The sequence below is a fragment of the Furipterus horrens genome, unplaced genomic scaffold (assembly GCF_987537825.1).
Source record: "Furipterus horrens unplaced genomic scaffold, mFurHor1.1.pri manual_scaffold_5, whole genome shotgun sequence".
NCBI lineage: Eukaryota > Metazoa > Chordata > Mammalia > Chiroptera > Furipteridae > Furipterus > Furipterus horrens.
Genome location: NW_028327175.1, coordinates 5,142,828 through 5,169,182, shown reverse-complemented (window position 1 = coordinate 5,169,182; position 26,355 = coordinate 5,142,828). Strand labels below are relative to the sequence as shown.

Sequence of the window (26,355 nt, the reverse complement as noted above, 5' to 3'; positions counted from 1 at the left end):
AGCCATTGCATTCCAGTTGAATAACTGTCACCATTAGGTTTTGTAAAATGTACAACTCTGAGTTTTGAAGTGAAGCAATAAAACTAAATTCTTAAACGATGACTTTGACCTTCATACAGCACATAATAGCTATTTCCATTGGGGTTGAAAAAGTTATTTACAACTAACATTGATTGAGTCTTGGTTAAAGTCCAATAACAGATGAAGAGAAACAACCCCTCGCCTTCTGAAAGCTCGATGAACATGTTTGAGGCTAGAGATATTCGTAACAGTTGGTAACGCTAGTCTCCTACTGTGGCCAAGCATATATAATTTGTTCTTTAACCTAATTCAAAATTGAAAGCACCAAAATACGATTTAGATCTATAGAGTGGGATGCTTTGTAATCCTCCATAATTAATGATTAACAATTTGGATGCAGAAACACAGCTAGTGAACGTTCTGATTGGTGCTATTCAGTAGCTCATTTGAGTTGCCTTTTTAAAATCAGAGTTTTGTTTGCATTGAATCCAAGAACTCTTCATAAAAAAGAGAAACACATATATCAAAGGAATTAAGTAAAGGTAGATTAAAAAGAAATAATCTTACAACAACATTTTGAATCTTTTAATGATTTAAAGGAAGGAAGACATATAACACTGAATGCTAAACAAGTCCTTTGAACTTCTCTTGGGATTTAGATATATATTTAATAGTATATGTATACATATATATATATATTTTTTTTTTACATTTCGCATGGAGGCCAGAGCTGTCTAAAATATCTCTTCATAGTAGGCTATAAGGATGTATCAGGAGATAGAATAAAATAAGATTTGAGAACGCGCTCAGTTTATTCGAGTCTGCTTTGACAATCAGCAGGGATCATAAATTCGACGCAAATCGTGGCTTTTCCACGTCCGGGTCTGTGTTTAAGACTAAGGAAGCCTCTCTCTGCAGAGGAGCCGCCGGCGGCGGGGGCGCAGGGGGGACCCCTCGGTTGGGAGGAATGGCCCCCGACGACATCTGCCGGAACAGGGTGACTCTCGGGGGCACGGTGCCCCTGCCGCCCGCCTGCAGGCCCGCGCCGTGGACCGCCGCCAGGGGCTGCGGGATGGAGGCCAGCGACTCGCCCACGGTGGGGTGCGGTCTGGAGAGCACGGTGGCGAGCTCGTGGGGCAGCGAGGGCTGCGAGGCGGACAGGGGCCGGACCTCCCGGCTCAGGCTGGCGTTGTGCAGGGCCTGCGTGCTCTTGTGCGCGTCGGCCTTGGGCGTGGAGCTGCCGGGGGCGTGCGGCTGCGGGGACGCGGGGTGGTGCGGCTGCGGGGACAGTGGCAGCGGCTGCGGGGACGCGGGCAGCTGCGGCGGCGGCGGCGGCGGCGGCTGCGGGTGCACGAGGGACACCTGCGACGCCGTCGGGGACGCGTAGTGGAAGGTCCGGGCGGCCAGCGGGCTCTGCACGGGCGGGCTGCACACGGCCGCGGCGTACGAGCAGGGCGAGAGCGCGGCGGCCGGGGCCGCGGGCTGCGCGCCGGGGCTCGGGGAGCGCAGGCTGCCGGGCGGCGGGCCGGGCGCGGCGAGCACCGGCGGCGACTGCGTCCTCCCCCGCGAGCCGGGCGTGGCGGCCGCCGACGCGGAGCCGGGCGCGGGCGCGGGCGCCAGGCCCAGGGGAGCGATGGCCTGCACCATCTCCCGGTCGTGCCGCACGATCTGCTTCAGGATCTCGTTCTCCTGGTTGTTGAAAACGCCGGTGTTAAGATCCTTCTGGAACTTCTGCAGAAGAATGGAGTTCTTCTTTCCTGTCGGTGAAAGAGAAACAGGCGCTTAGCAGGCCCGCGAGGGGGGACACTGCCTCCTGGAAGCGAGTCTGTCGCTGTCCCGTGGAGGAGGGTCGCGGAGCCCAGGACTCACCTCCAGACCCAAACGGCAGCGGGACCCCTGCCCCGCACACCGCCTGTGTCGTTCAGGCAAACCTGACCTTCCGTGCGACCACATCTGTTAATGCGGCAAAAGCCGCGTCACAGAAGGAACGGGGACATTGGGCATGAAGGCCACCTTGAAGAGTTGGGGGCAGAGAGGGCATTTGCACCAGGCTGGGCCTGGAATCAAGATTGAAGTTGAAAGTTGCTTCTTCAAGAAACGGCAATGGAACCCTTACGAAGCCACGGGCACCCTACAAGAGGCTGTGGGTAGGTTTATTTTATGCACTTGAACTCTGAGGTAGGTAAGTTCATGTCCCATTTTACTGGGAAAGAGACAGACAGAGGAAAGGTAAGAAAAACACCCAAGATAACATGGTTCATGGCTACCACGGCTGGGAAGGGAAAACAGGTAATGTGATCTCGGATGCATCACGGACAACCGGGATGAAACTCTATCAGAAAAAGATATTTCTGTATAGAAATATCTTGATTTTAATGCTTTTTCTAAAGATGTGAAGCTAGTTTAGGAAAACAAGTCCTATTCTCAGAAATTAGTCTCTAGCCCTGCATGAACATTCACGCACCACAATGAGGGACGTTATTTTCGAATTAATTAAAGATGCTTTGAGGAGCGCTCATTCATCTTCTGAGCAGTACCTCCCAGGACACTCTGTTATATTAAGTGTCTAAGTTGTCAAGGTGAATTCCTCATGTATGTGTGAGTGGTAGTATCCAGATACTACCTGTACGCCTCCTAACCTAATTTCAGTCTGTAGTCCTACTCAAACAGACGGGAGGGAAGATGCGAAGAGCAGAAGAAAAGGTCACATATCGATACATCAATCACAGGACCTTACCTTTCCTAAGAGGGAAGCAGCTGAAATACCTTTGTTTACTTTGAGATCCCAACCCCATCTCCTCTGAGTTCACTGACTCCTGCATCCCTCCCTACCTCTCTTCAATAATATTTATTGTGAATGTAACCATGAATCAGACGTGATCTCTGCATTTACAAAGCTTAGCATCCCCAGTGCAATCACAAGAATCAAAGCAGTGCTGTGGTGGAGGAACTTCCCAGGGCTATGGGAGAACGTATGGAGGGCGCTCAGCCTGTTAGGGAGTAGGACGCCTAAACTGAGACATGAGGGTTAGTGGAGTCAAGCAGAGGAAGGCAGCACAGCAGGGCAGGGCGGGAGAAGGTCTGGGTGTGGAAAATGAATGCATACCACCTTCTGACGTCACAATGCTCCAGCACCTCTTGGGAAGTTAACAACAAGCTAATCTGACCTAACTTGACTGTGACGATTATTCAGATCTTTAAACTACTGAAACTAGCAAGGCCTAATTTATACATTGGGAACAGAGAAGATTAAAATAAATTGATGTTTGCAAAGTAAAGCATCTATGTAGGACATTTCTAGCCAGGCTTTTTTTCCCTTGAGTTTGCATTACAAACATTTCAAGAAATTTCGACTGACACAGTTATTTAACACAAGTTTTCAATTCTTAATGGAAGGATAAAATGTAAAGTCGATTCTTAAAAATAAAAAGAAGTCCTTGTGATAGCTTTGGTTTGTAATGTAGACTCACGCATTAGTATTTTTTAGTACTATTTCAATGCTAGGTAGAATCATTATCATCGCGTTTTACCTGAAGATTCAAATTGTTTTGGCATCACTGAGGAAGTCAGATTGCGTAGCTAGTAAAAATAGAGATGAGTAAATAAACCTAGGATACTTAGAGGAGAGAGTTAGATAGAGCCTCAGATCTTCCCAGAAATAGGGCTACAGCTAACTGCTACTTCCGGGCTAATTAACAAGCAGGCCACGAGCTAGCACCTGGGACTGATGAGTGCAAATATATATCAGTTCACGAGAGGAAAACTGAGTTGTGCGCAAAGAGGACAAAACCAGAGTACCTATCCGATCTAGTCGGTCAATGGCCACCGTCTCAAAGGCCCTTCTCATCATTGGGTATTCCTCCAGGACCTCGTTGAAATTGTCCACGGACAGTGAGTAAAGGCGACAGTACGTGTCCGCGCGAACGCTGGCAGTGCGGCGACCCTTGGTCAGCAGGCAGATCTCTAAAAACAAGAAAAGAATATTTGTTTGGTAATGTTTCCTCGAAGGCCATTAAGGCCTCCCCAAATTAAAAAGTCTCATGGTTTCAGAAGCCAGTGGTTAGCAGCGCTCTCAATTTTATCAGCCAATTCCTTCAGACAATTCAAAGTATCCAGTTGCCAATACTCAACCTGAAACTAGTCGTCTTTTTTAAACAGTTGAAGCATTTGGTTCCAAGGAAAGGCTGAAACATACTTATCCATCCTCTGTTCCCCATTTCATTTTCCTTGAAATAACAAAAGAGCTGCAGAAAGGAACGAATAAATCCATAATAGAGTTGAAAACAGAAAGAAACTATGCTGAGAGGGAAGTCGCTATGAATTCCGGAAGGCAGAAACCAAATGGTATCGTGCGGACAGAAACCAAAGTGAGTCCCAACCCTGGCTTAGGAAGGCCCGTGAGGCAGCAGCAAAGTGTGGACCGCGTCACAGGCAGGCCCGAAGTACTTCATCTGCTCCCGACGAGACCGGCCTAACAATTTTATTCCATGCGCACAGAGGGGCTTTCTAGTTAAATAACTTCTAAGGAGAATCCTTCACTGAAAAGTCAGATCCCCAATATATGGTAAGCACATATTGGCGAATTTTGATTTTCTTCTTTGCCAGCTAACTAAATAAAAGCAACAAAATCATTTTCCAGAATGCATTCATTAAATTCCTGTAGCCTTTGATGTTCTTTAAAAAATTAGAAATTATTTAAAATGTTACCTTTAAAACAATCCATTTGAATTAAATCACTGGACCAAATAGCAACACACTGTACAAATCAAGTGTCAATCAACTACGTAAAAACGAAGTGCTAAATATAGGCTTACGCTAACCAAGTCCTCTCAGAAGTGGGGAGGGCTGGGTTCACTACCTACACAAAACTCTTCAGCCATTTTCTCTCAGGATCTTCCCCAATAATTCCTCAGTGAGAAGAAGGACAGACAAAGATAGAAGATACATTCGTGAGAAAAGAAATAGCCACTGGTCCGTGTGAAAATCACTTTAAATAATCCCTTCTTCTTTTAAAGGCTTCATAGTTTTTGTTCCTACAGTAAAGGACATAATGAAGAAATGCCACACTTTGGGAAATTAAAAAAAGTCAACCTTCTGATCATGAATTGATCAGATTAGACTTCATGAAGTTAATTTCCGGAGTCCATATGAATGGAGCAGGTGCTTCTCTGTGAATTTTCTCTCGATATTAAGTTATTTTAGCCAGAGGGTGAAGAAGAAGAACTAGAACTTGAAAAATTAAGTGAAAATATAATAAAGTTATTTTGGAGACCACTTACTGAATGAAGAGACTCCTGTGTTGGGTGTTACAGAGAGAGTGAGATTTTGTGCATTTACTTTGCATGTGTGTTTGTGTTTGGTTGAAGGACAAAGAGAGAAAAACCAACTTAGTCATCTATATCTTATATTATACTATCCTTTAGGCTTCTTAGAAATCACGTATATACTCATTTGTCACTATTTTTATTCTTTTATATTGGATTTTGTGATTGTTTCCTGAATATTGACCTGGTTATCTCACTGGTTTAAGACATTTTAAAGACAGTATCCATTCTACTTTGAGTTTTGAGCTCAGAGAAAGTTATTTTAAAATGCTTACCAGTACATCCACAATAATGGACAAACCCAAAACCCATATTAAGTTCTAATCTTAAGTTTTAGGTGATATAATAATGGTTCCTCTGCTGAGTATCTTCCCTTTGTAATAAAGCTGCCAAATGCTGTCTGTACCTTCTTTAAGCAAGACAACACGCCTCTGAGGTTTCTATGGGGTGTCTGTAACAAAGAAAGTATCTAGAAGGTTGAGTACTATTCTCTCTAATGTAAATGTGTCCTTAGTCATCAGGTAAGAAATCAACTTGTGCAGGTGCTCACATTATTTCACAAAAAATGTAAAATAAAATACAGAACAAAATGAAATCGAACTCACGAACAACAAGCTGAGCGCAGCCTACGGATGTAAGCTCTGTAAAGTCTTCTGTCATATCTTCTCCCTCCTGTTGGCTGTCCCCACCCTCCCACTTTGTCCTTGTTGGTCTGCCCTCTGAGAGCTGCACTAGGAGCCTCCTAGTATGGTCATCACTACTTTAAGGTTCTAGATGTAAATTAACTAAGAAATAGGTCCATTCACCCGGATACAAATTTGTAAATTACAATCGCATGTGAATGTAAGGAGGACTTGCATATTAATTTTAATTCTGTACGATTCTCCCATTTTTCTCTATGTGAAAGTTATTTTCTTTGCAGGGTACGTTATTCCACCTACCCAGGAGGGAATGGATAGCAACGCAACTCATCGCAGCCACGTGAGAAACTGCTTCCAGCTCCAGCATCCCAAGATGCGTGTCCGGGAGATTAAATTTGGCCTCAAACACCATATGTATATTTAAAGTTCCTTAGGGTATGAGATATATCAATTCTCCAATGCTATTTTTGTTGACATTAGTTAACCCTAATTCTAAACATTTCCTTCGCCTTGAGATTACTGTTATCTACATGAATAGTTATTGAATAAGGCAGGGAAAATACCCTTAAGAATTTGGGGACAATATTTCCCAGACCTCCAAAACAAAGCTTGGCACTGAGGTAACACAGTGATAATCTTTAACTTCTAGCAGAAGTTTGTAAAGTAATGTGTTTACGTGAGTTTGTAGAATTTATGGGAAAACTTGTACTTCGACTGCTCATAGTAACCTAGGCAAAATTGCTTTTTTCTTTTGTATCTGTTACCATGAAATAAAAGTACTTCTCTCTTGTACATTGATATAATAAGTTCCCATAAATTACTTACGTTTCTAATCCAGTGTTTCATAATAATGTACAAGAAGAAATCACCTTTTGGTTTTCTTTTTAATATTTTGTATGTGTAATCTGCCCATGTTTATACTAGTGAGCTAGTGAACGAGCATCTCTTATGTCATAGAAGCTGGAGACATCTGGCTTAACATCTGCATAACAAGCTTGCCTAGTAGAAGCACATTAAGTGTCAAATTGACTTGAGTAAAGAGCTAAAAAAATAAAGAAGGATAAAACATTAAATAGATGTAACCTTTTAGTATTTGATATATTTTAAAATATTTTATATTGTTGTAATTTTTATGAAATGGAGATTGTATATAACTTACTTTCAAATATAAAGGAATGATTATGTATACAGAGATTATGTATCATGATACACATTCTAATAAATAATATAAAAGTTCCTTTTTTCTAAAGATAGAGCTGATCATTTTAATTCCTATAGACACACAGTTGTATTTGCATAATTATTACTGTCCTTTACTACTGCCCATCCTATTATTTAAGATTATTAAGAACACCTAAAGTTACTGCCTTGTCAAAAACACATGAAGTCGTCACATATCTTTGCTCATTTCACCTGCTTTAAAATAGAAGACTAAGGTGATCACCTAGGGCTCTGAGTGTTGACCTAGAAGTGGCACCTCAGACAAGTCATGGACCTGCCAAGCTGTAATGAGGATGAACTAAAATAGTGCCCGTAATGTGCCCAGTACACACCCAACACAGTATGGGCACTGCCTCCTAAATCATGAGTCCTTTTCCTTTAACTCTTATGTTCCTGCTCGCTGTATTTTCCTTGTGATTTTGGCTCTATCTGTTAAAATCAAGAAAAAAGTAATGCTTCATAAACCAAGTAACTCTCCCAATTTGGGAAATATGTATCATCTCTCACATCCTCCACCATTTCGTAAACATTTTGTTCATAAAATAACCATACCAATTCCTCAGACTTGTCTTGAGTATGATACTATGTCTTCATACCAGAGGACACCCTTTCTGAAGTGACCCAGGGAGAATTTATCTTTGTGTGTCCTCTCTACCTTGATTGCCTTGCTCTTCAGCCTCTACAGCACATTATTAGACTTCTGTTTACCTATTTCTCTACACTCAGCTATAAGATCTTTAATAAAACATACAACAATCCCGTTTACAATGTCTAGTGCCTGTCATAGGTTTAGTCACAGAATATCACCTGGTTCAAGAAAAAAGGAATGAAGGAGACAGTCAACAAATGAAAAGCAGAATGACTCATAACAGAATGGAAATATTCTCATAAAACGAAGGGCTCACATTTGAACACCACATTCCAAATGGCCATATCTTTGTGAGGAGTTCGGCTCTATCTACTAGAAGTTATATTGCTCATGTCTTTTATCTTTTTCTAGATCGTAAATAGGTTTATGACATGACTGTTTTATATTGTTGGATATGTATATGTTCCATTAAGTTTTATACTCTCCACTACTTAACTTCTCATCCCTTCCCCTTCCTCAGGATGTCTGTGTCTTAAAATGCCATTGTGACTTCTACCACATACTAATGTCTGCATAAAATCAGCTTGACCCAATACCATTTATAAACTGATACCTACTATATATTTATATTGCTTGTCCTTGAAAGTTAAAATACCTGATGGACTAGCCCAGTAATTCTCAGAATATCTATTAAGCAGGTGGGAGACAGTCATCCCTGGCCCCATGTTGGCCGTGTGACAAACAGAAGACTAAAGGAGACCTGTTATGTGACTGTAACAAAAATATCAAAGCTAAGAAGGTGAAGAACATGACTTCCCTGCTTCTGTCCATCTTTAAAAACCCACCAGACCCTACAAACCTCTCCTTTTAATTTTAAATCTACCAACACTCATCTCTTTAAAAGTTAATCAAATACCTTGAATAATAAATGCTTTTAAAAAGCAGTCAGCCTTTAAGAATTCATCAAATGAATTCATCTCTTAAATACTTCAAGTGTGGTTTTTTTTTTTTTTTTTTTGGTATAATATCTTGACAGCTTTGCGTATGTTTACCCAAAATAAAAAAGTACAGGAGAAATAATAGTCTAAATAGAAAACATATTCACTAGATATTTCTGAGGGGAGTCCACTACAGAAAAAAAAAAAAGAAAAGAAGAAGAAGAAAAAAGAAATAAATTGCCTTCCAAATTTTTCTCTGGCATCCTCTTTCTCTTTCCCTTCCTCACACACATGCACATGCGTGCATCAATAATAGAGATTGAAATAGATATTTGTTTGATTTTAATGTGGAAGTTAATGGTCAACTGATTCAGACTGGATCCTTTAGTGCATTTCCGACACTTAAATATGTATAAGACTCACCTGGGTATCTTGCTAAAAAACCCCCACAAAAACAAAAAGACAGATTAGGGTTTAGTTAGTCTGGAATGGGGCCTGAGACTGCATCTCTAACTAGTTCTTGGGCAATACCAATGAGAAGCTTTCTTGAAAATGAAGTCTTGTAGTGGCCAGACATATATCTAAACCAGGGGTCCTTGTTTAAGAAAAACTGGGCAAAGGTAGCAAAAAGAAATGAAAATTAAGTGGTAGTATCAGTGTAAGCCAAGAGATGATTTTCCTGTAACCAGCATCTTCGGAAGAAAATCTGGGAATACAAACTCAATCAAAGACCTCAATCTTGCCTCAAAGAGTTTCTAATGTATTAACAACTCAAGCATAATATAAAAAACAGCGTGAGAATTCCAAGGCTAAACTGTCCGCTAGGGACCTTAGTGTTTATAAAAACCTTAAGATTCAATCCAGACAATGCTTTATTCATCAGAGCAGAGTTTTGCATGCGTTGGGTGGCATGCAGGGCCTGCCTCAGGTTCCGAGTGGAAGCGTAGAAATCGTGTGGCTTGGCCCAGGCGGGTGGATGGCGAGAGCAGGAGAAGAAGAAGGGGAGAGGAGAGGAGGACATTAAGTGAAACAGGGTCCTGGGCACAGGTGCAGAGAAGAGTGTGGGAAGGGGACTTTCATGAATGGTAGGAGCAGCAGCCTCAGGATCACAGAAGTCTGCCTAGGCTCAGCGACGGTTCCTCCACAGATGAGATGTTTGGTCTTGATCTACAATGTTGCTGCAAGACTCTTACGGAAGGCATTTGCGGGTAAAGTACTGCGTTAGGAAAGGAGGTTACGGGGGATACCCTGGGGGTGGGGGTGCTAGCCCTTTAAATATTGTGCGGAGAACGGCAGAGTCACTCAACCTCTTTCTCCAGAAGGCAGACCTGCTCCCCTTCAAATCTTTTGCTCTGCGATGCAAGAATACCCATCTACAGTTGGCCTGTAAAATGAACTGAGAGGGAGGTGCTTAGCAGTGAAAATAACGGCTTGTAAAGAAGCTCTGGTAGTAGTTGGGGGTATGAGGTGCTGGGCAGCTGCCGGCAGCACCCAGAACAGAGGTGTCTTCTTCCAAGAAGCTTGGCCAAATGAAGCTTCAAAACTGCTTGAAAGGTGACGAGGCATCTATGACATTAAAAAAAAAAAATCGCTAGAGTGTCCTGTGACTGAGGATAAGACAAAGGTTATTATGGAAAAATGAGCAAAGCTTTGGCAAGAGGTTCAGGGGGTGGGGGCTCACTGAAGCAGCTGCTGCTTATTTGAAAGGATTCAGGACGTTTGGAGGCAGAGCCAGCTGTTCATAGGGGAAAGCCACTGTTAACAGCTGTAAGTTGGGTGAGAAGGAGCCTCAGGGGATCCCCAGGGCGGGTTAAACAGTGGAGCCAGGTTGATGGAGTCTCAGGTATGGCACCTGCCTGCCAGCTCTGTGGCTCTGTGGGGGTGAGGGTTCAGAAAGGAGACAACGGCTTCTACCTGCCTTTCTGTCTGGGAGAAAGCTGTCTTCCAGCTCAAGTTTTGATGACAGACACTTCAGTTCCTCCCTGTGTGCCACTGGTGCCTTTCAAGCTGCTACCCCAGTGCTGGAGCTCAGAGGGAGAGTCTGACTAAGTCTGTACATGGGTTCTTAAGGAGGAACTGCTCGGGACTCCAGAAGTTTCTTCCACTGATCAATCCCAGATGATTCTTGCAGCCAGAAGTTATGGGGACTTATCTTCCTGGCGCTGGAACCCTGGGCCAGGGGGTCTGGTACGGGTCTGGAACTCCTCGCTCCCGAGATGTCCCTCCTGAATTTTTATCCACCACACATGGGTATGGGACCTGTCTTTTCCACGTCTCTCTCCCTCCTACCATTTTGGATGGATGTGGTTTCTTCTATTGTGTCGTTGTCAAACTTCCATTAAACCCGATTTCTGATGGTTTTGAGTGACGGCTGTTCTTTAATTTAGCTGTAATTTTGGTGTCATGTTTTTAAAAAATGACCACATCCTAGCCCACTGCCAGCTCTTTGCTTTGTATTTTCACTTTAATAATTATGGCCAATTTTTCACAAAAAAGATTATGCACCTAGAAAGGCAAACATTTTAGGTGCTAGCTATGTAAACTAACTAGGTGGACATTCTGTGTTTGTAAAAAGTCTTGATGGTGGCCTGGCTTCCTATGATTAATTAGTCTGTGACAACAGAAAATACTCTCCGAATGAACAGAAGTTGGCAGCAACATTTTCAGGAAAAAATAGAAGACTGTACATTGAAAACGTTTTTCAGGCTTCAAAATGACAATGCCAGGTTTTCCCTCAGGTGATTCCAAAGTTGTTCCTTCTCAGTGACTATAAATGCTTTACAAATAGTGTCAAATATACTATGTGATCAAGACCTGCTTAGAAATGCATAAGGCATGGAAACTCATATTCAGATTTTTCTATCTGTGTCTCTCTCTCTGTCTATCCATTCATCTATCTTTGTGTTTATCCGAAACAGCTCAACAGCATTGGGGGGTCACAGGGCAAAACATAAAGCAATGTAAACTAAACAATAAGAGTGGTATCTTTTTGACTGGGCAACGCTATTTACAATACAAATCATACAGAAGATACCTGTGCGCAGCATCCAGTCACACGTCAAATATTACAACTTGCCTAGCAACAAGGGCCAGGCCAAAATGGGATTTGATTGTGAAAATGGTGCTAACAATTTTTTGCTACCAAGAGATAAAAACAGAAAACTTTCTTAGGATAATCTCAAGTCTTCCCTACACATATACATTAGATTAAAAATTTCTCCCAAGTGTCCTCATGAAAAGCAAGTTTGTAATTCAATGAGCAGCATCTCCAACCACAGACTTCCTGCTACAGCGAAGACTAATCCCACAGGGCAAGTGGGTGCCCGGTTAGAAAAGGTGCGTGCTGGTGCGCTACCTGTCCGAGGAAGACCCTGACTCAGAAACTACCTTATTGTTTCCAATGAACTCACCGCCATCTGAAACGATCTTAGTTATGGATTTAATGCTTTCTTTATTGTTTGTCTCTCTCAACCAGAATGTGAGCTACCCGAGGAAAGAATATTGTTTCTCCCCTTCACTATGTCCCTGCCATCACCGACAGCTGTAATTGACACTTTGTAGTTATTCAATATATATTTGTTGATGAAAGAGTATGAATAAATAAATTAATGAAATGGTTATATTTTGATATTATGAGCCAGTAGCATATTAAATTTTTTGTTTAATCAGGACCAAGTCATGGCCAGTATGTTTTCTTCAGAATTGAGCTCGAGTGAAAAAAATAAGAAAAATCAAGCAATCATCCACTATCACCATCACTGTATGAAAGAAAAAGAAGTATTTTAACATAGAAATAGAAAGAGTAATTGCAGAATTAGAAAAAGGAACGCAGACTACAGAACAGGCCAGTTTTATTTAGTCACGTTTAAGGGTAACTCACCTCAGCGTTCTTATATTAGTTATTGCATCGCAGACCAATGAAAACTACGGCAGGGCCCTGCACTAGTGTGACGCCCGGGCGTCAGAATGGCAGCTATCAAACGTAGTTCTCCGTAAGCATACATGGAGATGCCATGACTATTAATAACTGTCATTTTTATCATGAGCTCCTATGTTCTTCTTGAGCCTCAGACTACTGAGTTAGTCTAACCCTAAAAGGTCAAAATATATCGTCGTCGTCGGCAGCCGTCCGTCTCGAGAGACGATGGTGTAGCTTCTTAAGAGTCTATCTGCACCGCCGAGAATGGCTGTGCAGTCCGACTCGGGAGTGACACGGTATCTGTCTCCTCCCGTGTTGAATCGACATCATGCGATGACGCTGAAGCTACAGAGCCTGGGCAGGGTGATATGGAGGGTCTGCTGTTGCCCATGCAGCAGACCCCCCCTCTCTTCGCAGCTGAAGGGTCCAAGGGAAAGACGGAGTCAATACAGCTTGGCTTCAGGTGCGCCGCAGGAGTTGCCGGTGTTGACTACAACGTCAAACCGCCTTAGGGACTCCGGCTCCGGATTTTCTGTCGGGGTTTACTCCCTTAGCCTTTCCCCTGAAGAGGTATGCCGCAAGGCAGCGGAGGTTTTTTGGAGTCAGAGTTTTCCTTCTCTGATGTACCCTGACTGGAAGATCGAACCAGCGACACTTAGCTCGCAGGCCGACGCTCAATGACAATGAGGGGTAATCCTTTGTAGGGTCAGGGACTTGTCTTTGTCCTCCTTGTTCTCATGGCCAAAGTCCTTGCTGAATAATTCCCTCTCAGGCCCAGTAAGTACATCCTTTCAGCTCCCTCTGCTCTCCTGCATAGAGGTTTAATGAGGGAGTGTACCTTCCCACTGTCCCGGATGAGCTGGTTGTACTTCAGCAGGGACAGCTGGAGGTATTCTATCAACAGTGTTTGTCTTTATAGCCTGATTGAGAACTAGGGTGTTAGAAAGCATAAAGAGATAGGACGCTGTTATGCAACCTCAGGATTTTATATAAGAATTCTGGATGTTGTAGAGTTCAGGAATAGACTTGGCCTTTTTGACAACAGAAACGTCAAGTAACACATAGAATAGTTACAGACAAAACAGAAGTGCTGTAATGTGGAAAAGTCAGAAACCTGTGAGAGGCAGAAAGCAAAGTGAGTAGGACCCTTAACGAGAGAAGCCTCAAAAGTTACTTTGATCTTCCTCTTAATAGATCAGAATACTTCTTATGTAAAGTCAGTTGTTCTCCTATTAGGGGAGGAGGGATGACTTTCTCAGCTAGGATTCCTCATCTGGACCACAGAATACAGAAATCTTTCAGTGATTATTTTCCGGATTCTCACAAGGATGCTTCATCAGCAGTACCATTCTGGATGCACTTGTGTTAAGTCAATTCATTGCTTGTAATAAACGATTCTCTCTAGCATCTGGGTCAGAAGGGTGGGAAGTAGTAGACTAAGTTGAGCCATTATTAAATAAGTTCTAGGCACAGAAATGCACTCTTACAGTTCTGTACGAATTCCTGTTGATGATGCTAGTGTATGCTCTTCTCTGCTCATGTGCTGGCGGCAGCTTTCCGAAGGAGAATTAATTTTCTTGATGGATTGCGCACCACAGTCATGTTAATCTTCGTTCCATTATTGCAGGCTCCTGGTACTGCAAATGGCGAATGGATGCTCCTGGATATGTGCACGCTGCCTGTCCCACAGAGACTCATTCATCATGTCACAAATAGATACTGGACAAACACATGTATTAGATAACTGCACACGTGGCAGATGTTGGTGAGCTACTTGTAAATGGAAGGCATATAACCCTTGCAGTTTAGAATGCCTAGTCTAGCGAGCCCAGCATCCAAGTCCATCTTACTTCCTTTCGCTTTCCCCTTGCACACTTGCTTTATCTATATTCATGATAATGTATTTACATGACACTGCCCTGAACAGAAGAGAATCCTCCCTTTCTCTTCTTCTCCATGAATAACTCGGCTGTCCGTTCCATTGCTCCTTTTTCGTTGGTGTCTTTTCCAATCCTTTGCTGAGGATTAGTTTAAATCTTCATAACTTCTAACCTGCATTATTTTAAGACCCTCCTGTATATTTGCTTGCACAAGTGTCTCCCTCTATGGGAATACTTATTCTTGAACATAAACTTGCTTATCACATTCCTCATTTAAAAACCTTTTGGGTCTTGCCCATTCCCTACAGGATGAAACCCTAATTTCCCACAAAGACATAGGTCTGTATTTATGCATCCCTGCTCCTGCCTGCCTCCCACCCACATCCCAACTCCGAATACTATTGGTGCATTTCCTCCAACCATCATGCTGTCTCTGACCTCTGCTTGGACACTCGCTGCTCCTTCTGATTGGAATGGTCATTCCACAAATGTCCCCTCTCCTTCCACCTCCTACTCAGCTCCCAGTGCTCAAGCTGGGTGTCATTTCTTCCTTCAGAGAGAACTTTTTGGAAGGATTCTCACATCTTAAGCTTCACTTTTATCTTACGCTCCTAATGTATTAAATTGTCATTGACTTGCATATCTACTTGTTTACTTTCTTGAAGACATACTGATTACAAGACATAGTGACTGGCATGTAAAGTCTCAATAAAGCTTATTGAATAATAAACACTCATGAAAGTATGAACTGTTAATATTTAATTGATAACTATATAAGTTATCGACGACGACGACGACGACGACGACGACGACGATATAAGTAATAACATAATTATAGTATATAATGGGTTGAAAATGATTTTATGTCAACAGATCAATTAGGAAGATATCATATGCCATGAGGAAGCAAATGGTGAATGAGAAACAGACCATTTTGTTTACATGCATGTGTGTGTATGTTTGGTTATTTTGACACACATTATAGAAGCCCTACAAAGCCTTGAGCTAAGGACTAGAATTACAGAGTTTAAAAAGATTCAGTCAGTAGGCATGTGCAGATGATTTAACTGTAATATACTTAATAAAAATACAGAGATAGGCTCAAAATTCTATCAGAGAGAGGAAGGAGGTGATGGGTCAGCTTGGAGGTTCCTCAGAGGCTTCCTGGAGGAGTCAATTTGTAGAGCAGTTCAAAGCAGACAAGAAGAAGCGTGAAAAGGTTTTGTCACGTGTGAAAATGTTACCAGCTCTCAGCTTTGACCTTGAAATCTCTCTAGAGAATTTCACAGGAAAATGATATTTTTCAGAGTTATCCTAGACCTTGAGAGAATGGGAAGATGTTGAAAGATAGGGCCAACAGTTCTGAGCAGACCGCCCTATGGTAAATATTTACTAAAGGGATACATAGATACATGTGAACATGATAGTAGAAATATGAACTATTACAACAAATGAATGCTGGACTTTGTGTCTGCATCTGCTTTACCAAAGCACATCTGGCACTACACACATAAACACACCCATACGCACACATATGCCTACACATATAATCATTTATTCCTTGCAACTGCCCTACAGAATGAGTACTATCTTTTTTTACAGACTGCTGCACTCAGCTAAAATAATTTGATCAACCTAGTTCAAACTAAACAACTAGTTCATAACAGGACCTTCATTTGAGCCTCAGTGTGTGAGGTCGCCCTTGTCCCGCTCAGCCACCCTGACAGATGTGGTATTGGGCTGATTAAAATGTTACTCATAAAGAAGAGCGACTATTTAATCCATTGTAAGTTCTTTCTTTCCCTAAAAACATTTTTGAGATGTCTTAGAGGTAGAAGGCTGCATTCAAATACATTGCTGTAAAGATGAAAATTAAAAGGAACTGAAACAAAAATATATTTAGTTGATAGCTAAGCAGGAGCCAAATGACCCTAAGGGCAGCTCCAAAGAGAATGAGCATCTGGGCACTGAAACACTTGTTTTAACAAGCCCAAATGTGTTTCCCCACTCTTCCCATCCTTCCCCTTGGCTCATGCAGAATCCAGTTTACAGAATACAGCAAGCAGCAGCCTTCTTGCTGAGAGGAGTGGAATGCTGCTTTAATTTCCCACCAGGAACCAGGCATATTAAATTGTTGTGCACATGGAAAGGCCACAGTGGAGGCCACATGGCAGTTTCTCTTTGCAGAAGAGGAGAGACCTTCAGTGCAAACTGTCGAGTCTGTGAACCGTTTGATGGCACGGTCATTAGTTTTGAGAGGTGGAGTTTCTTTATCTCTTCTAAGTGTTCTTCCTCCCTTCCTGTGCCCCATAAAAGTGATGAGTCCATTTCAAGTTGCCAAACAATCTAGGTCAACCTGCAATCCATCACACTCGGAGTGAGGCTTCCAGAAGTTTCTGTTCCATAACAGAGGGAAAAATCCACTTTAAAAATCAATTTTCCAAGTCCACACTGAGGTCATGCTTTACTTCAGGGTGAGCTAGACTGATTTCAGACCAGAGCAAGGTGCTTCCTGAGGTGAAGGAGCCCAAGGGCCTCAAAGCATTTCTTTCCTTCAATTTGCCATTCTCCTCCCAGCTTATATTTGGCACACTACTGTTCTGTTTTTACAGCTCAACTCTGATGTTACCTCACTCATCCACCCAAGAAATTCATATTATGGCCTAATGGATGTCAGGTACCATTCCAGGTGGTGCAGGTGGAAGATGAGGTCCTTATTCCCACGGAACTCCTTTCTAGAGGACATAGCAAATCTTAACTAACTAAACTGGAATAATGACAAATGGAATAGGAAAATAAAACAAGGTAGTGTGTCCAAGTGAGACTGCCTGTCTAGAACACGATAATCATAGGATCACCAATGTTTCAGAACTCCTTTTTGTTTAGTTAATGATTTGATTTTTTTTTTCAAAGATTTTCTTCTCCTCGGTAGAAATTCCGAAGCTCTGATTTTCCTAGCAAGTTATTCACTGACCTCCTTTCACAGCCACATCCTCTCTCCCCACTGCTGTTTTAGCAAATTCTAGTCCAATCCCTTGCAATTTTGGCAATGCCCTTAGAGCTCCTAATGAGGATCTTTTGCGAGAAGGCATATCCACTCCTTCAGACCCACTGGCAGAGTCGAACCTCTGAGGGTCAGCTTTTCACAGGATAATCACTTCTCTCCTTTCGGTGGAGTCCTCCCTTCCCCTCCTCCCTGGCCACTCAGGGCCTTGGGCATTTGTTCAGGCCAACAACACAGCAGATGCAAAGACCTGGACATTACATCCAAGAAATCTTTCTAAAGTGTTGTCCTCTGGACTGGAAATGAAAGCTCCCATCCACTGATGTCACTTGTCTGTTTCACGTTCCCTCCTTATATCTCTGCGGACTTCCCACTTGGGCTCCAGCAGGAGTTGTGTTTATTCTTAGGAGTCCCCAAATCCTAATGACATAGACATTCTAAAAACAATAAAATTCATTTGGACAGGCATGCCACATAAACAGTCTTACTGGTTCTTTTCAGCTTTCAGTTACAGAGGTATCTGTGACTTGGCTTCTTACTCATGGTCCCTGAGAAAAATCTCAAGATTGTTATCTGAAAATGTCGCCAAGATCAATTATCACCCATTTCTGCATTTCCACAGTCTTAGCAACAAAAGGGCTTCGTTCAAAGGTGTTCCAACTAAAGACACAAAGATGCTGATTTTTTTTTTCTTTACAACAATAAATACACTCCAGCAAATCTGCAAGGTAAAGTCTACATCCACACAAAAACATGATAATGATGCCCAATGAGTGATTCAGACGCACTCATAACCAGAAATGACCTAGAATTTGTTCAGCAACCCAACATATTTCTCTTATTCTTAAGGTATCAGACACCAAGAGTTCCCAGTCTTCTGAGATAAACTCTTTTTATTGCTTTGGGAACACATACAAAAGCAAATATAAGTTTTTAAACAACTACATGGTTAAAGAACTTTATAACGCCTAAGGTTTTAGACAACTGTAAACTTTTACTGGATAAAGTTCAGATTGTGAGGGGAGAGGTTAGGGTTAAGTTTTAAAATGTATTTTTTGATTATTAAACCAAGAATGCATTCTGTAATAAAGGCCCAAGATGCAAAATGACACTTCAGAATGTATTTGTTCAAATATAGTCATCTCCCCTAATTTACCTGGCCCAAAATTTTCCATGAAAGATTATCTGTCTGGTACACAAGCGTGGTGAAGCCCTATAATTCACACTATTCTTCATGGTAACATGCCCTTGTCCTTCCACAGCTGATCTTATTGCAGCTCACACAGCATAACATCTTGGAAACGCTGCATCACACAACGCAAGGAAGTGCCCAGGCGCCTGTGTGTTTAATTTAACCCAAGCAGAAGTCCAATCAGAAAGCTCAGTCTCCAAGATGATCAAAAACCTTAGCTGAAGTCCCTTCTTCCCTTTGAACTCTGCAGTTATAACAGAATACCCTGGTACAAAAGGCACCGAAGCCAAAAAACAAACTGCATCAGGTCGAAGATTTTCAGAAACTAGGAGTCAGCTTTGGTCTAGATTACTTCCTTCCTAATTAGAGAGCAAAAAAGGGGGGATACACAGAAGACAAGATATGAAAGTATTGTTTTGGTTCTTCTCTCACTGGAACATTTATTATGATAATAACGATCACACCTTTACCTATTTGTAGTGTTTCTTTAAAAAAATAACCTATTAGAAATTTCAAGTCTGAATATTTATATTGTATCCTTGCTTCCAACTTATAACAATACATGTATAGAAATGCATATTATGCATATAAAAATGATTTCATTATTTCATAATTATTGTTCCAATATTTCCAGTCTCTTGTTGAGGCAATAAGCACTGGAAATTGTTCTATAGTTACCAATATCTTAGAAACTCCAAGAAAATGAGAACTCTTAATGTGCTTGTTTTAAGTTCTTACAACAAGAGGACACATAGGCACTGAATTAATAAGTAAACCATTGCATTGTGCAATGAATTCAATTAAGATTTCAAATGCTGTTTCTTTAAAGAGTCTGATACTTATTAGACTTTAACAAATGCTCTCATTCATTATAACTGTGTGAGCAGCTGTTAACTGACTTCCTAGCAAGAAGAACATGTAGACACATCTTTGGGGCACACAAACACACCCTAGCAGAGAGAAGCACTCACTACGTGCCATTAAAATGTTATTGTGGGACTTCCAGCCAAGATGGAGGCATAGATAGACATGCTATGTCTCCCTCCACAACTAAGAAGGAATACAACTACCTCAAAACTAGAGACAACCAGAAGTCCCAGGAAATCAAGCTGCATGGAAATCCAGCAAACAAAGATATAAAGAAGAAATACTCATCCAGACAGGTGGGAGGGCAGAGAGGACACAGAGTGGTGGTAGCAGCAGCAGTGAAGCCGGGGAGGAGAGGTCAAGCTGTGCTGTCTGTGGCAGCAGCAGTGGCGATGGCAGCAGGACAGCGGTAAGCACATAAATTCGTATTTAGGGGGAGGCAAGAGTGCCTGGGGAGCACCCCTGGCTGCAGACCAGACCTGTTGGCTTGTGATTCCAAAGCTGGGGAAGGCAGACCTCCATTGCCTTGGACTGTGAGGCCCGAAGAGGGTGAGGATGGAGGAGGAGGCTCCCAGTCTCTCAGTGGAGAGTTAACGACAGGAATCCATCTTGGACACCCGCCCTCGCAGAAAATGCCACAGCGTGGTGAGACGGGTTGCCCGGCTGTGACAAGTGCATGTGGCTCTGCCCCCTATAGCATAGGAGGTGTGATGACAGCCCTGCCCAGGAGGCAAAGGTAAACACAAAACTGTCAGGATGGCACAGATCATGATAGAGATCCTGGTGACACAGCTGACCAGACAGCAAATATCAAATCTAACGAAGCAGCAGATAGGAAATCTTTCTGAGGCTCAGTTCAGAGCTTTGGTTATAAAAGTGCTTACAGACCTAACAGCAGATCTTACACAAGACAGGGAAGCAATGAAGGCTAGTCCTGCTGAAATGAACAAGAACACATATGAAAATAGTGGTGAGGGCAAGAAAACCAGGGATCAGATCAAGAAATCGGAACATAGGGAAGGAACAAACAGTCAACCAGTGCAGAAAGAGGGAACAAAAAGTGAGGAAAATGAGGAGACGCTCAGAAACTTATCAGACAGCTGTAAGCGGGCCAATATCTGAATCATAGGGTTGCCAGAAGGTGAAAAGGAAGAACTAGAAACTGAAAAATTATGTGAAAAAATAATGAAGCAGAACTTCCCTAACTTGGGGAAGGAAATAAGAGTTACAGGTCCAGGAAGCACACAGAGTTCCAAAACAACTGGACCCAGGGAAAGCCACACCAAGACACATTATAATCAAAATGTCAAAAATTAATGATAAAGAGAGAATCTTAAAAGCAGCAAGAGAGAAGAAGAGAATTACATACAAAGGGGTCCCAATAAGACTCTCTGCTGATTTCTCAAAAGAAACTCTGCAGGTAAGAAGGGACTGGCAAGAAATATTCAAAGGAATGAAAAGCGAAAATATACAACCACAATTACTCTATCCAGCGAAGCTGTCATTCAGAATAGAAGGGCAGAGAAAGTGCTTCCAGGACAAAGTAAAACTGAAGGAGTTCATCAGATCCAAACCACTGTTAGATGAAATGTTAAAGGGACTGGTTTAGAAGAAGGAGGATCAAAACTATGAATATTAAAATGAAAACTGTATCACAACAACCAACAACAGAAGCTAGGGAACCGAAACAAAGACAAACTAAATAGGCAACGAGAATGTGAACAGAATTATAGGTATGGGGAACATTTTGGGGGGAGGTCAACAGGGAGGGGAAGCGGGGAAAGGAGGGAGGTGGTACAAGAATTAAAAAGCATAGTAGGAGGGAGTGGAGTAGACAGGAAGATGTTGAGAAGAACTATATGCACAACCAATGGGCATGGACTAAGTGTGGGGAACAACTGAAGGGAGGGATATCACTGGGTGGAGGGCAACAAAGGGAAAAGAAATTGGGACAACTGTAACAGCATAATAAAGCATATTTTAAAAATATAAATAAAATAAATACCAAACTGAAAGTTTAAAAAAAAAATGTGACTGTGTTGTTAATGTGTATCTCTTGTGACATACAATATCTGGAACAAGGAAACTTTTAAAATACTTCTGACATTTTAAGTTTGCTGAGGATATTTTAACATTGAGATAAATGTATTATACCTTGGAAAACAGGTGGGGAAATGTGATTTAAAGTGAGTACACTATTTCTACTTTATTATCTTTTTGATGAACTATTCTGACTAGTAATTTCACTCTTCCCTTCTAAGTAAATTCAACCATGAAGAGAAGTGTTTCCACGGATAACAGATTGGTCAAAACAGTCACACTTCATTAGAGCATTAGTACATTCAGATAATTTGGCAATAGGCTGGAAACTATTTATGCGTGCTTTTATGTGTACAATGCATTTCATCGGTCAATCTAAGAGGAAAAATTCCTTGTTTTCTGAAATGCTTTACAGTAACGTCACTGGTAAGAGCTTACAAAAAACGCACCTGTTACCAGATGAAGAGCCGTGGCCTAAGGTGAAGGTCTATTCTTGTCAGCACTGATCTCTGTGGCCCACGCATGTCTCAGGCTCCTCGTCGGCACAAGGGTATGAGATAATGGATGAGACCCCTCCTAACTCTACATTTTACAAAAAAGTTTCTGAATAATTTAGTTCTTAAAAATATGTTTGCTCTTCCATTTCAATTGTAATGCGTTTGGAAAATTGATATGGAAAATATTAGAGTATATATTTTTGTAGTTGTTTTAATCTAATATGGACTTACAGGATATACGTGAAATCAGTACAATGTCTGGCACATTAAGCACAAGTTATTTGGAGAATTTGAATAATCCTACAGTATTATTTGTTGGAGGAGGGTTTTCCACACCCACGCTCATGTATATAGAGTGAGCAAATAAGACTTTTCAGAGATGAGGTTACCCTCAATGTACAAAGCTTTCAAGATTATTTAGTCCACCCCCACCCTGCCCTCACCATTCACATACAGTGATTTAGAGTGAATTTCATTGCTAGTGGACTCAGGCTAACACTGACTCAGAAGTCTACCCAAAAGGACAGTCAGATTCTCTGGTGCAGACTGACCTGACGTGGGCACTGAATCAGTAATGCTCCATGACGTCTCATATGTGGCATGTCTGCTGCTCCCCACTATGCCAGCCCTGTCTATGCCTCGGTGACTTCCCAGCAGCATAGCACAGACTAGGTAACCAGGTGTGACGCTACGCATGGTAGGTGTGCTGAATGCTCTTGGCCCTCCAAGCAAGCCTCGTGAGGCAGGAACTGTTATCCTGATTTGACAGATTTGGAAATGGGCTTGAACATCCATGATTTTCTCAGGGCCTAACAGCATCTCAAGATCTGACTCTGACAACTACCTCCTGAAACAGCGTTTTTCTGTCACCTGTCAAAAAGCTTCACAATTGGCCCCTGAAACTTTCTATTTTTTTTCACTGCCTGCCAGAAAATGACTTGTAGTTCATTGTTATCCACCAGAACATGAATCATCACAAACATCACCTGCCCTCCATTTCTTTTTTAAAATCTAGGGTCTCATCCTAGAAAACATCCCCAACTCTAATATTACAAATGTAACATACAGCCTTCCTTCAAAAACAATGCAGCCTCTAGAATAGGCAACATGACAATTTAGGAGCTCGAAAGCTATTGAAACAAGCAAGCTGGCAAAAAGGATATGCCCCCAGGAGTTCTGTTCCAATAGAATCACGGAGCTGGAAGGCTGGAGGAGTTTCTATCCTGATAATCACATTACAGAGGATGCTCCAAGCCCCTAGGTGCTCACCAAGTTGCCTGGGGACATGCATTTGGGTCCTATTGACCGAGATGCCACTAGAACCTTGCTCTGTGGATGCTGCATATTCATTCAGCCATGTCATGCTGCTTCCTAATCGTTTCATAGTTTCGGTCCTAAAGATAGAAGCTGATCATTTAATCTGCGTTATTATGAGCGGAGAACCATCAAGCAACAGCATATGCTGGGCTCCTCAGCATGTCCTTTTCAACTGCATGCGGTGCACAGTTTAACAGTGGAGATCCCCAGTACAGCTGCATGCTTTTATCAACGTGTGACTTCAGACTTGAAGGCAAGGTCTAAATTTAAGAGTAAGTAAAACCTGGGCCCAGAAAAAAAAGTCTTCATTATTAGCAGCAGCGGAAGGCCACATGGAAAGGGAGCAAGCAAGAGACAGAGTTGAAATGAGGACACATTGAGGAACCAGCCATCTGTCCCCAGCAGTGAGGCACATAAAGTAGCCACGGGACACTGCTGCTTTCCAAATGAACCTGTTCCGGGTGCATTCCTCAGATCACCAACGGTATGTGCTGGGGCGTTTATCAAACAAGACCTTAATGACATTTTAAAGGCAAGTATTGCACTATGCTAAAGAGCCCACATGTCTCATTTGCATACCTGTTAACTCTTCTGTAGGATACAAATGTGATTTTGAGAACATGAAAAAAATTTTCCTTTCTTCCAAATGTATACTGAATGACTCAAGATGATAATTATTATCCCCACAGAAAGACAGTCTTACTTTACCGCACCTCACACTGGGCTGACGGTATAGAATAGCCAAGGTGAGAGAAGGAGATAGTATTAAAAATAAAAAATTGAAGGCTGGTGCTTTCCATGAGTCCCTGTACTCACACACTTGGCTGAAATACGCTTAGCCAGAAACACACTTCTCCCTGATTTTGAAACTCCCCAAACTCCTCAAATACAATGAAGTAAGCTAACGGTCCTTAAAGAAAGCCTCTGGCAGAATAATAATTAACACAACTTTCGTCCAAAGACCTCGGGGTAGCTTACTACCATTAGCTCAGGCATCGCCCAGCTGTGATGGAGGAGGGGATGGCCTGCGGATGGGGGCAGGAAGACCTTAGTCAGCGATGTTGGGTGGGGACCTTGAAAGCTGAGTGCAAGGCTGGGAAGGAAAAGACAGGAGCCGCCAAAACAGGGTCTGGAAAGGAATCTTGCTCAGCTTTTCAGCAACAAGGATGCTTTGACCAAAATGCTAAGTCTAATGATTTGGTTCACATTTATGGACTGCTAGAAAGACCTTGTAGGAAAAACCAAAAGAGCAGATATTTTATGTTGAGAAATGGAAAAAAATATAAATAGACATCATTTATTGTAAGTTTGATAACTGACTTAGTGATATGAATACTATTCACTTAAAGATGACCCCAAAAGTCGATTCAATGTCACACAACTGCAATCATATGGTGATCTCTTAAGTTTTCAGCATTACAGTATCTTGTAGTCCTGTAGTTCCTGTGCATTCCTTCATAAACGGCACAAATAAATCCCAAAGAACAACTGGAGATGGAGAGAAAATAAGGAAAGGAGTGACAGCAGTATAGAAAAGAAAGAGTGATTTCAGAGGTATGGCCTTAATTCAGCTTCTCTAGGCATTCATGGAAACACAGATCATTCTTGCCGTAACACTGAAGACACGTACCCATTGTGTCCACCAGAATGCTGGACCGACCGATCCAACACGTTAGTCTCACTGTTCTTTGGCTAGCTCATGGTTCTCTTCTGCTTTCCAATCCCTGATTTAGCCAGCCTTTCCATGGGCCTCTCCTAGACTTCATTCTCACCCACCAACAGCCTAACCAGCTTCCCATCCATTGATTCTACTGCGCTGACTCCAACAAGTGTTTTGTACCCCATCCAGACTTCCAGTCCACTGCCCCCACTTCCTTTCCCTTGTTCGTCACACTCTCTCATGAACAAAACACGGTTTCTTGGTCTGTCACCGAGAGGACTTAGAGGCACGTCATGACCTATGTGACTACCACCCCTTTTTCTGGACGCCGCTTTGAGCTCGGCTCCTATGACTCTTTGCTCTGTAGATACTGATATTCTTTGGTTCCTAGAACCCATTGTGTCTGTTCACCCTTCAAACACTCTGCTCTTGCTATTCCCCACGCTCTGTCCCCTTTGTATTCAGGTCTCTGCCCCACTGTCCTTTCGTGGCCCTGCTTTATATTTTTTCATGGAACCTACTACGACTTGAAATTATTTCCTGTACGTATTTACTTTTTGTTTATTGGATGTCTCCCCAATATCCATGAATATTAGAATTATATTGTATTTTGCCTGGAACGTAGAAGATTTTCAACATCTATTTGATGAAGAGAATAAGGAGGAAATGAAGGAAGAAAGATAAGAAGGAAAGAAATATCATTTGTTTCATTTATGAGGTAAATTACCTTTTAGGGATATTTGAAACTTAGCATAAAATAAAGAGTTTCTGAAAGAGCGGGATGTTTCCAGGAAGAACAGGTGAGAGCGACACAGCTTTCTACCATTCTGGGCACAGGTGCCTTGGAAGCCCCTCTCCCCCCTCCTGGGAATCTAAAATAGTTTTAGCCAACAGGGTAGGCACTAGCCACACTGCGGCTATTTACATTTAATCTCAATTAATTAAAATAAAATGCAATAGTGACTTCTTCACTCACATGACTAGCAGCTACTTTATTGACCAGTACCGAGTACAAAACATGGCCGCCACCAGATACGTTCTATTAGACGGCACTGTTCTCCATTCTACTGTTCTAAATTCTATTATTGAATTATGAATACAGTGATATTAATTAAAATTACATAAAGCGATTTAAACATTAACAATGAATTTCTCAGATATAGGAAATGCTTTGTGTTTCATTTAGTTCGGTTTGTAAGTTATCATTATTATTTGCATTGACTTCCTACCTTGAGGTAAAGACAA

At 42.0% G+C, this 26,355-nt stretch overlaps 1 protein-coding gene across 1 annotated transcript in view; it reads right to left on the bottom strand.

Moving 5' to 3' along the window:
- Positions 1-591: 591 nt before the first annotated feature.
- The window catches only part of HCN1 (hyperpolarization activated cyclic nucleotide gated potassium channel 1), a 296,203-nt gene continuing 270,439 nt past the window's right edge, over positions 592-26,355 (bottom strand). Inside the window, exons 7-8 of the mRNA XM_090276130.1 lie at positions 3,820-3,984; positions 592-1,778 (exon numbers count right to left, since the gene is read on the bottom strand). Of these exons, the coding sequence (XP_090132256.1) occupies positions 865-1,778; positions 3,820-3,984 (1,079 nt within the window). The 3' untranslated portion in view covers positions 592-864. The remainder of the gene's footprint in view (positions 1,779-3,819; positions 3,985-26,355) is intronic.